Below are 12,708 nucleotides of genomic sequence, written 5' to 3' on the forward strand. Positions count from 1 at the left end.
GCCCATTCTAACTAGTGTGAGGTGATACCTCATTGTAGTTTTGATTTGCATTTCTCTAATAATTAGTGATGTTGAGCAGCTTTTCACGTGCCTCTTGGCCATCTGTACGTCTTCTTTGGAGAAATGTCTACTTAGGTCTTCCTCCCATTCTTTGATTGGGTTGTTTGTTGTTTTGATATTGAGCTGCATGAGCTGTTTATATATTTTGGAGATTAATCCTTTGTCCGTGGATTCGTTTGCAAGTATTTTCTCCCATTCTGAGGGTTGTTTTTTCGTCTTGTTTATAGCTTTCTTTGCTGTGCAAAAAGCTTTTCAGTTTCATTAGGTCCCATTTGTTTATTTTTCTTTTATTTCCATTATTCTAGGAGGTGGGTCAAAAAAGATCTTGCTGTGATTTATGTCAAAGTGTTCTTCCTATGTTTTCTTCTAAGTAATAAGAGTTTTATAGTGTCTAGTCTCACATTTAGGTCTCTAATCCATACTGAGTTTATTTTTGTGTATGGTGTTAGGGAGTGTTCTAATTTCATTCTTTAACATGTAGCTGTCCAATTTTCCCAGCACCACTTATTGAAGAGACTGTATTTTCTCCATTGTATATCCTCGCCTCCTTTGTCATAGATTAGTTGACCATAGGTGCATGGGTTTATTTCTGGGCTTTCTATCCTGTTCCATTGATCTATATTTCTGTTTTTGTGCCAGTATCATATTGTCGTGATTACTGTAGCTTTGTAGTATAGTCTGAAGTCAGGGAGTCTCATTCCTCCAGCTCTGTTTTTTCCCCTAAAGATTGCTTTCGCTATATGGGGTCTTTTTTATCTCCATATAAATTTTAAGATGTTTTGTTCTAGTTCTGTAAAAAATGCCATTGGTAATTTGATAGGGATTGCATTGAATCTGTAGATTGCTTTGGGTAGTATAGTCATTTTCACAATATTGATTCTTCTAATCCAAGAACATGGTATATCTCTCCATCTGTTGGTATCATCTTTAATTTCTTTCATCAGTGTCTTACAGTTTTCTGAGTACAGGTCTTTTACCTCCTTAGGTAGGTTTATTCCTAGGTATTTTATTCTTTTTGTTGCAATGGTGAATCAGATTGTTTCTTTAATTTCTCTTTCTGATCTTTCGTTGTTAGTGTATAGGTATGCAAGAAATTTCTGTGCATTAATTTTGTATCCTACAACTTTACCAAATTCATTGTTTAGCTCTAGTAGTTTCCTGGTGGCATCTTTAGGACTTTCTATGTATAGTATCATGACAACTGCAAACACTGACAGTTTTACTTCTTCTTTTCCAATTTGTATTCCTTTTATTTCTTTTTCTTCTCTGATTGCCGTGGCTAGGATTTCCAAAACTATGTTGAATAATAGTGGCGAGAGTGGACATCCTTGTCTTGTTCCTGATCTTAGAGAAAATGCTTTCAGCTTTTCCCCACTGAGTATGATGTTGGCTGTAGGTTTGTCATATATGGCCTTTATTATGTTGAGGTAGGTTCCCTCTATGCCCACTTTCTGGAGAGTTTTTATCATAAATGGGTGTTGAATTTTGTCAAAAGCTTTTTCTGCATCTATTGAGATGATCATATGGTTTTTATACTTCAATTTGTTAATACAGTGTATTACATTGATTGATTTGCATATATTGAAGAATCTTTGCATCCCTGGGATAAATCCCACTTGATCATGGTGTATGATCCTTTTAATGTGTTGATGGATTCTGTTTGCTAGTATTTTGTTGAGGATTTTTGCATCTATATTAATCAGTGATATTCGTCTGTAATTTTCTTTTTTTGTAGTATCTTTGTCTGGGTTTGGTATCAGGGTGATGGTGGCCTTATAGAATGAGTTTGGGAGTGTTCCTTCCTCTGCAACTTTTTTGGAAAAAAGGATGGGTGTTAGTTCTTCTCTAAATGTTTGATAGAATTCACCTGTGAAGCCATCTGGTACTGGACTTTTGTTTGTTGGAAGATTTTTAATCATAGTTTCAATTTCATTACTTGTGTTGGTCTGTTCATATTTTCTATTTCTTCCTGGTTCAGTCTTGGAAGGTTATACCTTTCTAAGAATTTGTCCATTTCTTCCAGGTTGTCCATTTTATTGGCATAGAGTTGCCTGTAGTAGTCTCTTATGATGCTTTGTATTTCTGTGGTGTCTGTTGTAACTTCTCCTGTTTCATTTCTAATTTTATTAATTTGAGTCCTCTCCCTCTTTTTCTTGATGAGTCTGGCTAAAGGTTTATCAATTTTGTTTATCGTCTCAAAGAACCAGCTTTTAGTTTCATTGATCTTTGTTACTGTTTTCTTTGTTTCTATTTCATTTACTTCTGCTCTGATCTTTATGATTTCTTTCCTTCTATTAACTTTGGGTTTTGTTTGTTCTTCTTTCTCTAGTTCCTTTAGGTGTAAGGTTAGGTTGTTTATTTGAGATTTTTCATGTTTCTTGCAGTATAATTGTATTGCTATAAACTTCCCTCTTAGAACTGCTTTTGCTGCATCCCATAGGTTTTGGATCATCGTGTTTTCATTGTAATTTGTCTCTAGGTATTTTTTGAATTCCTGTTGAATTTCTTTAGTGATGTCTTGGTTATTCAGTAGCATATTGTTTAGCCTCCATTTGTTCACGTTTTTTATGGTCTTCTTCCTGTAATTTATTTCTAATTTCATAGCATTGTGGTCAGAAAAGATGCTTAATACAATTTCAATTTTCTTAAATTTACTGAGGCTTGATTTGTGACCCAAGATGTGACCTATCCTGGAGAATGTTCCGTGTGCACTTGAGAAAGTGTAATCTGCTGTTTTTGGATGGAATATCCCATAAGTATCAATTAAATCTATCTGGTCTATTGTGTCATTTAAAGCTTGTGTTTATTAATTTTCTGTCTTGATGATCTGTCCATTGGTGTAAGTGAGGTGTTAAAGTCCCCACTATTATTGTGTTACTGTTGATTTCCTCTTTTATAGCTGTTAGCATTTGCCTTATGTATTAAGGAGCTCCTATGTTGGGTGCATATATATTTATAATTGTTATATCTTTTTCTTGGATTGATCCCTTGATCATTATATAGGGTCCTTCCTTGTCTCTTGTAACATGTTTTATTTTAAAGTCTATGCTATCTGATATGAGTATTGCTACTCCAGCTTTCTAGTGATTTCCACTTGCATGGAATATCTTTTTCCAACCCCTCACTTTCAGTCTGTATGTGTCCCTAGTTCTGAAGTGGGTCTCTTGTAGACAGCATATATACGGGTCTTGTTTTTGTATCCATTCAGCCAGTCTTTGTCTTTTGGTTGGAGCATTTAATCCATTCACATTTAAGGTAATTGCCAATATGTATGTTTCTATTACCATTTTCTTAATTTTGGGCGGTTTGTTTTTGTAGGTCCTTTTCTTCTCTTGTGTTTCCCACTTAGAGAATTTCCTTTAGCATTTGTTGTAGAGTTGGTTTGGTGGTGCTGAATTCTCTTAGCTTTTGATTGTTTGTAACACTTTTGATTTCTCCATAGAATCTGAATGAGATCCTTGCTGGGTAGAGTATTCTTGGTTGAGGTTCTTCCCTTTCATCACTTTAAATATATCGTGCCACTCCCTCCTGGCTTGCAGAGTTTCTGCTGAGAAATCAGCTGTTAACCTTGCGGGAGTTCCCTTGTATGTTGTCATTTTTCCCATGTTGCTTTTAATAATTTTTCTTTGTCTTTAATTTTTGTCAGTTTGATTACTATGTGTCTCGGCATGTTTCTGCTTGGGTTTATCCTGCTTGGGACTCTCTGTGCTTCCTGGACTTGGGTGGCTATTTCCTTTCCCATGTTAGGGAAGTTTTTGACTATAATCTCTTTGAATATTTTCTCAGGTCCTTTCCCTCTCTCTTCTCCTTCTGGGACCCCTATAATGCGAATGTTGGTGTGTTTAATGTTGTTCCAGAGGTCTCTTAGGCCGCCTTCATTTCTCTTTTCTTTATTCTGTTCCACAGCAGTGATTCCCACCATTCTGTCTTCCAGGTCACTTATCCATTCTTCTGCCTCAGTTATTCTACTACTGATTCCTTCTAGTGTATTTTTCACTTCAGTTATTGTATCGTTCATCTCTGTCTGTTCTTTAATTCTTCTAAGTCTTTGTTAAATATTTCTTGTATCTTCTCAATCGTTGCCTCCATTCTTTTTCCAAGGTACTGGATCATCTTCACTATCATTATTCTCAGTTCTTTTTCTGGAAGGTTGCCTATCTCCACTTCATTTAGCTGTTTCTCTGGGGTTTTATCTTGTTCCTTCATCTGGGACATAGTCATCTGCCTTTTCATTTTGTCTGCATTTCTATGATTGTGGTTTTCATTCCGCAGGCTGCAGGATTGTAGTTCTTGCTTCTGCTGTCTGCCCTCTGGTGGATGAGCCTATCTAAGAGGCTTGTGCAAGCTTCCTGATGGGAGGGACTGGTGGTGGGTAGAGCTGGGTGTTGCTCTGGTGGGCAGAGCTCAATAAAACTTTAATCTGCTTGTCTGCTGATTGGCAGGGCTGAGTTCCCTCCCTGGTGGCTGTTTGGACTGAGACAACCCAGCACTGAAGACTACAGGCTCTTTGGTGGGGCTAATGGCAGACTCCAGGAGGGCTCTCACCAAAGAGTACTTCCCAGAACTTCTGCTGCCAGTGTCCTTGTTCCTGCAGTGAGCCACAGCCACCCCCTGCCTCTGCAGGAGACCCTCCAACACTAGCAGGTAGGTCTGGTTCAGTCTCCTATGGGGTCACTGCTCCTTCCCCCGGGTCCTCGTGTGCACAGTACTTTGTGTGTGCCCTCCAAGTGTGGAGTCTCTGTTTCCCCCCAATCCCATCGATGTCCTGCAATCAAATCCTGCGGGCCTTCAAAGTCTGATTCTCTGGGGATTCCTGCTCCCATTGCTGGACCCCCAGGTTGGGAAGCCTGACGTAGGGCTTAGTACCTTCACTCCAGTGGGTGGACTTCTGTGTTATAATTGTTCTCCAGTTTGTGAGTCGCCCACCTAGCGGTAATGGGATTTGATTTTACTGTGATTGTGCCCCTCCTACAGTCTCACTGCAGCTTCTCCTTTGTCTTTGGATGTGGGGTATCTTTTTTGGTGAGTTTCAGTGGCTTCCTGTCGATGACTGTTCAGCAGTTAGTTGTGATTACGGTGCGCTCACAAGAGGTAGTAAGCGCACGGCCTTCTACTCTGCCATCTTGAACCACTCTCATTACCATTTTAGGTAAACCTCAAAGTTATAGGCACATGTCAGAGCACTGTGATCCCAGAAATCGATGGGAAATGAAAGAAAGAAACACACAGCCTGTCTCGTGTAGAGATTCTTTGTAAGAAGTTCCTTCTGAGGGGACAACCTAGCTTAACACTATGTGACACAGCCAACGTTTTAGCAACTCGTCAACAACACTGAAACACATTTATATCGAATGTAGGGTGTTTCATACACCACACAAAAAATGGATTCTTATCATTCTGCAAAGTGAATGTTCATTTATCTTTCCACACACACATAAATTGGAACGAAAGCGTATATGATCTTATATTCAGATTTTCTCTGGTAGGAAAAAAATATCAGTAAAGCTTTTTGTACAAGATGGAACAACATGCACAGTGATTTTCTCCCAAGAATCTCCTCCAATTTCAAATATCAAATGTAATCAGGCACTAAATGCATTAACAAGACATATATGCTGAGAAACTTGGTGTCCGACTTACCTATTGGATTTGTATCAAAGAACAATACCGGACTCTCAAAATGGACTCCAACATTTTGTTGTGCCGAATTTGTGAAGAATTAACAAGAACGCAGAATATCAACAGAGATCTTGTGATGCCGAAAAGGACAGTACCTACAGTTAGAACTGAAATAAAGAAACATCATTCAGCACAAGATCTCTGCCTTTCCTTCCATGATGCTAAAGCATGGCAGGCAGTTTATCAAGATATTATGTATTTTATTCTATAAATATAATTTATATATAAATTCATAAATAGAATATAGAATAAATTTATATATATAATAGATTATTTAAGAGTTTAATACATTCACAAGATACATTTATAAGGAAGAATATAAAAATCACTATGTTCCTCTCATTAAACAGAAACCACATGGGAAAAAAAATCATGTGTAAACCACAATTTCATTCTATGCTTTCCTAATTCAATTACAAGTTCTAATAAAAACTCAGAAGAAAGAAAATCATAAAAAGTAGTTGATCTTCCTTTTTCCGTATTTCAAATCTTACTAATTAAAACATGTCCCATAATCTAAAATTGAGGAATGCTTTGGTACCATCATGAATTAACAGGGAACAGGAGAAATGATTTACCATTTCCTTGTAAATGGTAAATTTACATCGAAATTTAATTCTACATAGTTAATTCCACGCCCAAGTAGCTTTAAAGAGTATGAAAACATCATATTAAGTTGCAAGCAGAAAATCTCTTAAATAATTGAATTGCAAGAAAATACAAATTATATTTTAACATGACATAATTAATCTAAATGAGCAACTAATCTCTAAGTGTTTTATAGAAATGCAAAGCATTTGGAAATGAACATAATCACTTAAACTTATATTTTATTAACAACATAAATGAGTACCTGTTATGCATATAAAAATTAAAATATCCCTCCTAACATCTCTTGAACTGACAATGCTAAATAGAGTGGACATAACTTCTATAATAAATATTCCATCAAGTACTTTTTTTCTCCCCTCCAGCTGACATATCGCTTATTTCAACTCTGAAAGCTGCTCAAATTCCTGAATTCCATCAACATGCATTTGCCTTAGCCCATCATCCTATGTGAATGTATAGCAGATTCCCTTTCTTCTTCCTTTAAGTTCCCATAGTCCCACCAATTCAGAAGGTAAACAACTAATGGATTTAGGTTTCTTAGCAAGAGATCAACACAATAAACACCAAATTTCAATGAGTGGGTTCTTAGAAAGATATCACACTCTATCTCTGCAGAAAGCTTGTATGAGGGTTTCCCATGGGAATATTTAATATTTTAGATGAGTATTTCCTCTAAAAAGTATGTAACACTACATATATTCTAAGCACTCTTTTGAAAGCAGAGAGCCATGTTAATATTAGTCTAGCAAGCCAGATGCTAAATTAATCACACAGTTGTGGACATGATAACATTGTAATTTCAAGATAAGAAAGAGAAGCAATCCTAATTCCCAGACACTGGATTTCTCCCTGCTTAGCTTCCCTCTTAAGTAATTTGTGAAGCCCAAGAGATGAGCAGTATGGCGAAAGGGGGCTTTGCATACCTGTGAGGAAATAATGCTTTTATTTGGGGGCCCCTGCTGCCAAAGGATTTATCCAAGTTCAATAAAAGCCAGGCTTTTTTCAGACAGAATTGGAACAATCTGAACCACACGGTGGGGATCTGTTTCTAATCCTCTTGCCCATCCATCTAATGAGATAAGATTTGGCTAAAGCAACTTACTAGAATAGACAATAGCCACATACTTCTAGTGGCTGATTTTCTGAATGTGCAATCCTGGTTTAACTTCCAAAATCCAGTACAAAGCAAATTAAGAGTCTTCATTCAACCTCTTTGTTCTAGTAGATTTTTAAAATAATCATTCTAATTAATTCACAGAGTAAATGCAACTCAGACTCTTAACCCGCTAAGACATTACTAAATTACTCCTGGAAGCCCTAGTTGCTCACACAGGCTCATTGTAAGCACCTCAGACTCTTGTATAATAGGCCAGATTACTCGATTTTACCTGAATAAACTGTGAAGTACCAGTCAGGATCAGGGACCACAATTAGGTTTCCTTTTCCATACACCATGGCATACAGTGTACTCTGTCCATTCACCCTATGGAACACGGAAGAAAAAAATATTATGCTATGGATAGAATTTAGACAAATAACAACCAAAGAAAACCCTCAATTTGGAAGATGCGTTTTATGCTGGAAAATGGTTCCCAGCTCACAAGGCCCTGTGTCCATCTACCTTATAAAGACTCAATTTGAATCATGATAACAGGGGAAACCACATGAGGATCAGAAGAGGGGGCTGAACAAGCCCCATCTCTCCCCCTGACTCTGTGGGAAACTGCGGCTTCTTGTTGATTTTTTAGCACTTTGGGTCAGACCAGGAATCACTCACCAGTATGAAAGCCACCAATCCTGAAGGACGTAGGCAACCTGGAGCAGGAAACAACAATCACTCAAACACTGACATTACTGACCCCCTCAAAACCCCACTCACTAGAATGGATGGAAAGGCTCCAGAGGACGGAGACGGTCCTTCCAGCTCAGGTCAGTGGCAAGCCCCACACCCCAGATAACCGCAGGTCAGGGAAGGGCATGTGACATTTTAAAATCTCTAAAAGACATCCTTTCTTTCCTAAAAGCTCTCTATCATGCACATGTGACACCAGAAAGCCTCACTTATTTTGCTCCCCACGGATACCGCATTTCAACGCAAATCCAAGTGGATGGCAAAATGCAGTAGTAATAGTGTAAGTGTCAGGATTTTCTGAAGGAAAAACGCTTGACGGGTACTGTGACGGTCAGTTTTCTGTGTCAGCTTGGCCAGGCCAGTGTCCAGTGATTCAACCAAACACTCGGCTAGATATTGCGGTGAAGGTATTTTGTAGATGTGCTTCACATCTACAGTCAGTCAACTTAAGTAAAGGAGATCATCCTCAACAATGCGGTGGGCCTCATCCAGTCAGTCAAAGGCCTTAACAGGAAAACCTGAGGATTCTTGGAAAAGGAAGAAATTCTGCCTCAAGACTGCAGGGTCAGCGGCCTGAATCAGCCTGCAGGCCTGCCTTACTGATTTCATATTCACCCAGCTAGATCCCACAGTCTCATGAGCCAATTCTTTGAAATAAATCTCTTAATATACATATTAAAAATAATAATAAAATAAATACAGTATAAATAGTACATATATATCAAGCTGAGGGCACAAACCAAAATAAATGTCCTTATTTACCTGAGCTGCAATGTTTACTAGAATAAAGAAAATGATGATAAGCCAGTGAGCATCAGATGTGAAGTAATTCACATAGGTCTTAAAGTGAACTCTTCCCTCCGAACAGCTCTCCAGTGGTAGTGTAACCTGTATATTCTCAGTCTGCGAGGCAAAAATGACAGTGAGAGACAAAATTTTAAATAATGAACCCCCGAATTTTAGAAGCTCAACAGTTTGCTCCATTGCAAAGCTGTGGAAAAACAGACACAACTCATACGCTGGTAGGAGTGCAAGATGGTCCATCTCCTACAGAGAAGGATGTGGAAGTATCTAGCAAAACCATGTATGCATTCACCCTTGGACCCAGCCATCCTACTCCTAGGGATCTATGAGAAACAAGGAAACATCATGTGCACAAAGTTATTCACTGTTGGGTGGCTTTGCTTTAAATCGATCATGAGCCTCAGCACACACACAACATACCTGATTCAAGTATAAATGCAGAAGCTTATTCCAAAATAATACACTAAATGATATGGAGCTAATGTATCCCTCTAGATTATTTGTGTCACTCAATGATGGAAACATAAAACACACTCGGGGCTCAAAATACTAGCTAGATACAGTAAACTGAGTTCACACGGTGAGCTGGAGTAATGTGAGTCTGGATAGCAGGGGAACAGCATATGATCAGAATCTGCTTGGTTCCTGAATTTCAGAGAGTGATTCCTGAGTTTGGAATGTGAGGGACTAATCTAAATACTTGGCAGAATCATCCAGGATCCTGGGTTTGGATAGTGAGGGTTTGGATATCGAGGAACACCTGTGTATGTTTTTAAGGGAGATCTAGTGCATTTCTGTCTGGAGGACTTAAAATGCATTATAGAGTCACAGGAGCCAAGGATGTCCTGGGCTCTATGCTGGCCACTGGGATTGAAGATGGATAAGATATGGTTCTTGGTCTTGAATGGTAAGAAAGGAAGATGGGAACTAATTCCAAACTGTCTGTTGTATGTCAGGTCCTTTGCACAGGCTACCTCTGGCCTATCACAGACCATCTGACAAGGGGGCAGAATAATACCATGAGTCACCTACAGTGCCAGTTAACACATAGGAAAGCAGCTGATTTAATTTGGGCCACAGCAGGACTCCATATAAGGAGGTCTTAACATTACGCCTCTAGATGCATAAAGGAAGCCAGGAGCCAACAGAGCAAGTAGGATGTAACTATGGTAAACTGAAGAGTTCTCATATCAGTGTGAGCCACATACACCCAGAAATTCATAGCAGTACACCCACTACTGATCTCCATAAGATTCTCCATCCTACACCCAAGGGAGAACCCCATTCAGGGAGCAATTTAATTCTACCAATTCCATGGAATAAGGCCTTGGAAACTTAGGATCTACTTTGGGACAAACAAAGATGTCATGAGCAGAGCAGACTGAAGGTCCATGAGTCCACCAAGAGTGGACAGACCAGGGCATCTGCAGGATGAGAAACTCACATCTTGGTCCTCTGGAGCGGCATCTTGCAACGAGGGTCTGGAAGACTGTTGAGACCAAACTGAAGACTCAGAGGTCTGATTTCTCAGAGTGGGAGTTCCTGGAACTGGAGATAGTTCAGCCTGCTCATTCACCTTCTTTAAAAGGATATCTTCAAAATCTACCCCAGATTTCGGAAATGTAGCGTAAGTCCCCTTTTGCACTATTTTGCCCTAAAATAAAGAATTTGAGAGGAATACATTTGCATTTGATAATACTAATCTATTCTAAATATCAATCAAGAAAAGTTAACTGGTCTTAACTTACGATTTTCCTAAGAAAATGATCCTTAGGTTTGGAATTCTGATTGACAAATCTACTTCAATTCAACTCGAAAAAGAACTGAGCATTCTGATCTCTGCCAAACCCTGTGTTAGGTACTGGGGGATATGAAAGAAATGTGTGCTCATGTGTTAAAAATGGAGGCTACTGACATAACTACTGTGGGCACTTCAGGAATCAAAAAGCACAGAGGCTGGTGATATTATCAACACGGTCTGTTTAGACAACATGGAAATTGAAAGAAGCCTCATGTGACAAGCAGGATTTTAAAAAACAGTCAATTGGGAAGGATATTCCAGGAACGAAACTTAAGACTGAGCTTCCTTGGTGGCGCAGTGGTTGAGAATCTGCCTGCCGATGCAGGGGACATGGGTTCGAGCCCTGGTCTGGGAAGATCCCACATGCCGCGGAGCGACTAGGCCCGTGAGCCACAACTACTGAGCCTGCAGGTCTGGAGCCTGTGCTCCGCAACAAGAGAGGCCGCGACAGTGAGAGGCCCGCGCACCGCAATGAAGAGTGGCCCCCAGTTGCCGCAACTAGAGAAAGCCCTCGCACAGAAACGAAGACCCAACACAGCCAAAAATAAATAAATAAATAAATAAATAAAAATTAAAAAAAAAAAAAGAAACTTAAGACTGACCCAGAGGTGGGCACAAGCACATCTGCATAGGTAAGGGTGACTCATCAAATCTTCGCTGACCATTGTCATAGTATCATGTGCCCCACTGAGACGAGCAATGTAGGAACCAGCCCTGGACAGAGAACCCACGAGCTGCATCTTCATGGTCTTCACAACTGCCCCACAAACACAGGAAGTTCCCAACTGAAAATTCAATATTTCAGCTGATGAAATAACTAATAAACAAGGAGGCCATGAGACCGGGGTGGCTCTAATGCCTTGGCAGCCTGTGCCAGCAAACCAAAACCTAAGCCAGAATCAATCACAAGCAGCCAACCAGGTTCCCCCAAATCAGGCAACTGCTAAAGCTACAGCCAATCAAATCATTTTCTTTGAACATGTGTAACACATCATTGCACAGTTTCCCTCCCTTACAAAGTTATATAAAATAATGTGCAGATGTTTTCACTATTTTCTGACCCCATGAAACAAGACTCAGCTGATTCACTCAGTGGCAAACAAAACACTGGGCAAAATTCCAGGATGAAAAACTAATTAAAGTAGGGTATGTCTGGTTAAGACAGGTCAGGTAAAGAAGGTGGCCCATGACCCTAGCTGGTACCCCTCTCATTCTATCCCCTGAGGTGGTCCCCTAGGAGAAGCCCAATGAAGCCTCTGGGCATTGTCTGATACTGCAGAATTAGAAAATTATTCATGATACACTGTGTCTTGTTCCACTTGGGAGGCAAAATTCATACACCTTATTTCATGAAATTATCACTTTCCACTTAGTATCTGGTAAGATGCACAAGGAAACAACTAATGGTACAAAGACAGCAATTTTACTCGGCAGCCAATCACTGATCATTCTGAGGGGACGAGGGGACAGTCATCCCCTCTCTGCTCTGAGAGACCAGACAAACAGTAAGGATGGACCCCAACTCATCCAAGGGTGCTCACCAGTGGACAAATGGTTGTTCTGATAGTAGTAAAGTTGAGGGTAGTGTCCTCAAAAGAAGCAATAAGGGGACCCTAAAACATCCAGGGACTGGCTAAATAGGTTATTCTCCTGCCCACTGTTTCTGTGCTCATAATAGTGCCAATCCTGGGGTTTTATACACTAGTATCACCCCCTCTGCGCATGAAATCAACTGCTCTCAAGCTTGAGAGATCTGAGCCCCCCATTCCTGGAGGAGTAGAGAAGAGTTGACCGTGGAACTGCTTCTAGAGAGGTAGAGGTTTTGCATTTTAATATCCTACTTGGAGCAGAAATTCATTTGATAAGTCAGGAAGTTTACCAAGGGCCTACTGGAACAGAC

General features: G+C 39.7%; 1 protein-coding gene across 1 annotated transcript in view; it reads right to left on the bottom strand.

The window, feature by feature from the left end:
* Window positions 1-12,708, bottom strand: part of LOC130705642 (ATP-binding cassette sub-family C member 4-like) — a 193,929-nt gene that overhangs the window by 85,670 nt on the left and 95,551 nt on the right. The window contains 6 exon segments of the mRNA XM_057533225.1: window positions 5,701-5,733; window positions 5,736-5,846; window positions 7,740-7,834; window positions 8,129-8,166; window positions 8,966-9,106; window positions 10,452-10,661. Of these exon segments, the coding sequence (XP_057389208.1) occupies window positions 5,701-5,733; window positions 5,736-5,846; window positions 7,740-7,834; window positions 8,129-8,166; window positions 8,966-9,106; window positions 10,452-10,661 (628 nt within the window).

Source organism: Balaenoptera acutorostrata, chromosome 18, assembly GCF_949987535.1.
Source record: "Balaenoptera acutorostrata chromosome 18, mBalAcu1.1, whole genome shotgun sequence".
In the NCBI taxonomy this organism is placed as follows: Eukaryota; Metazoa; Chordata; class Mammalia; order Artiodactyla; family Balaenopteridae; genus Balaenoptera; species Balaenoptera acutorostrata.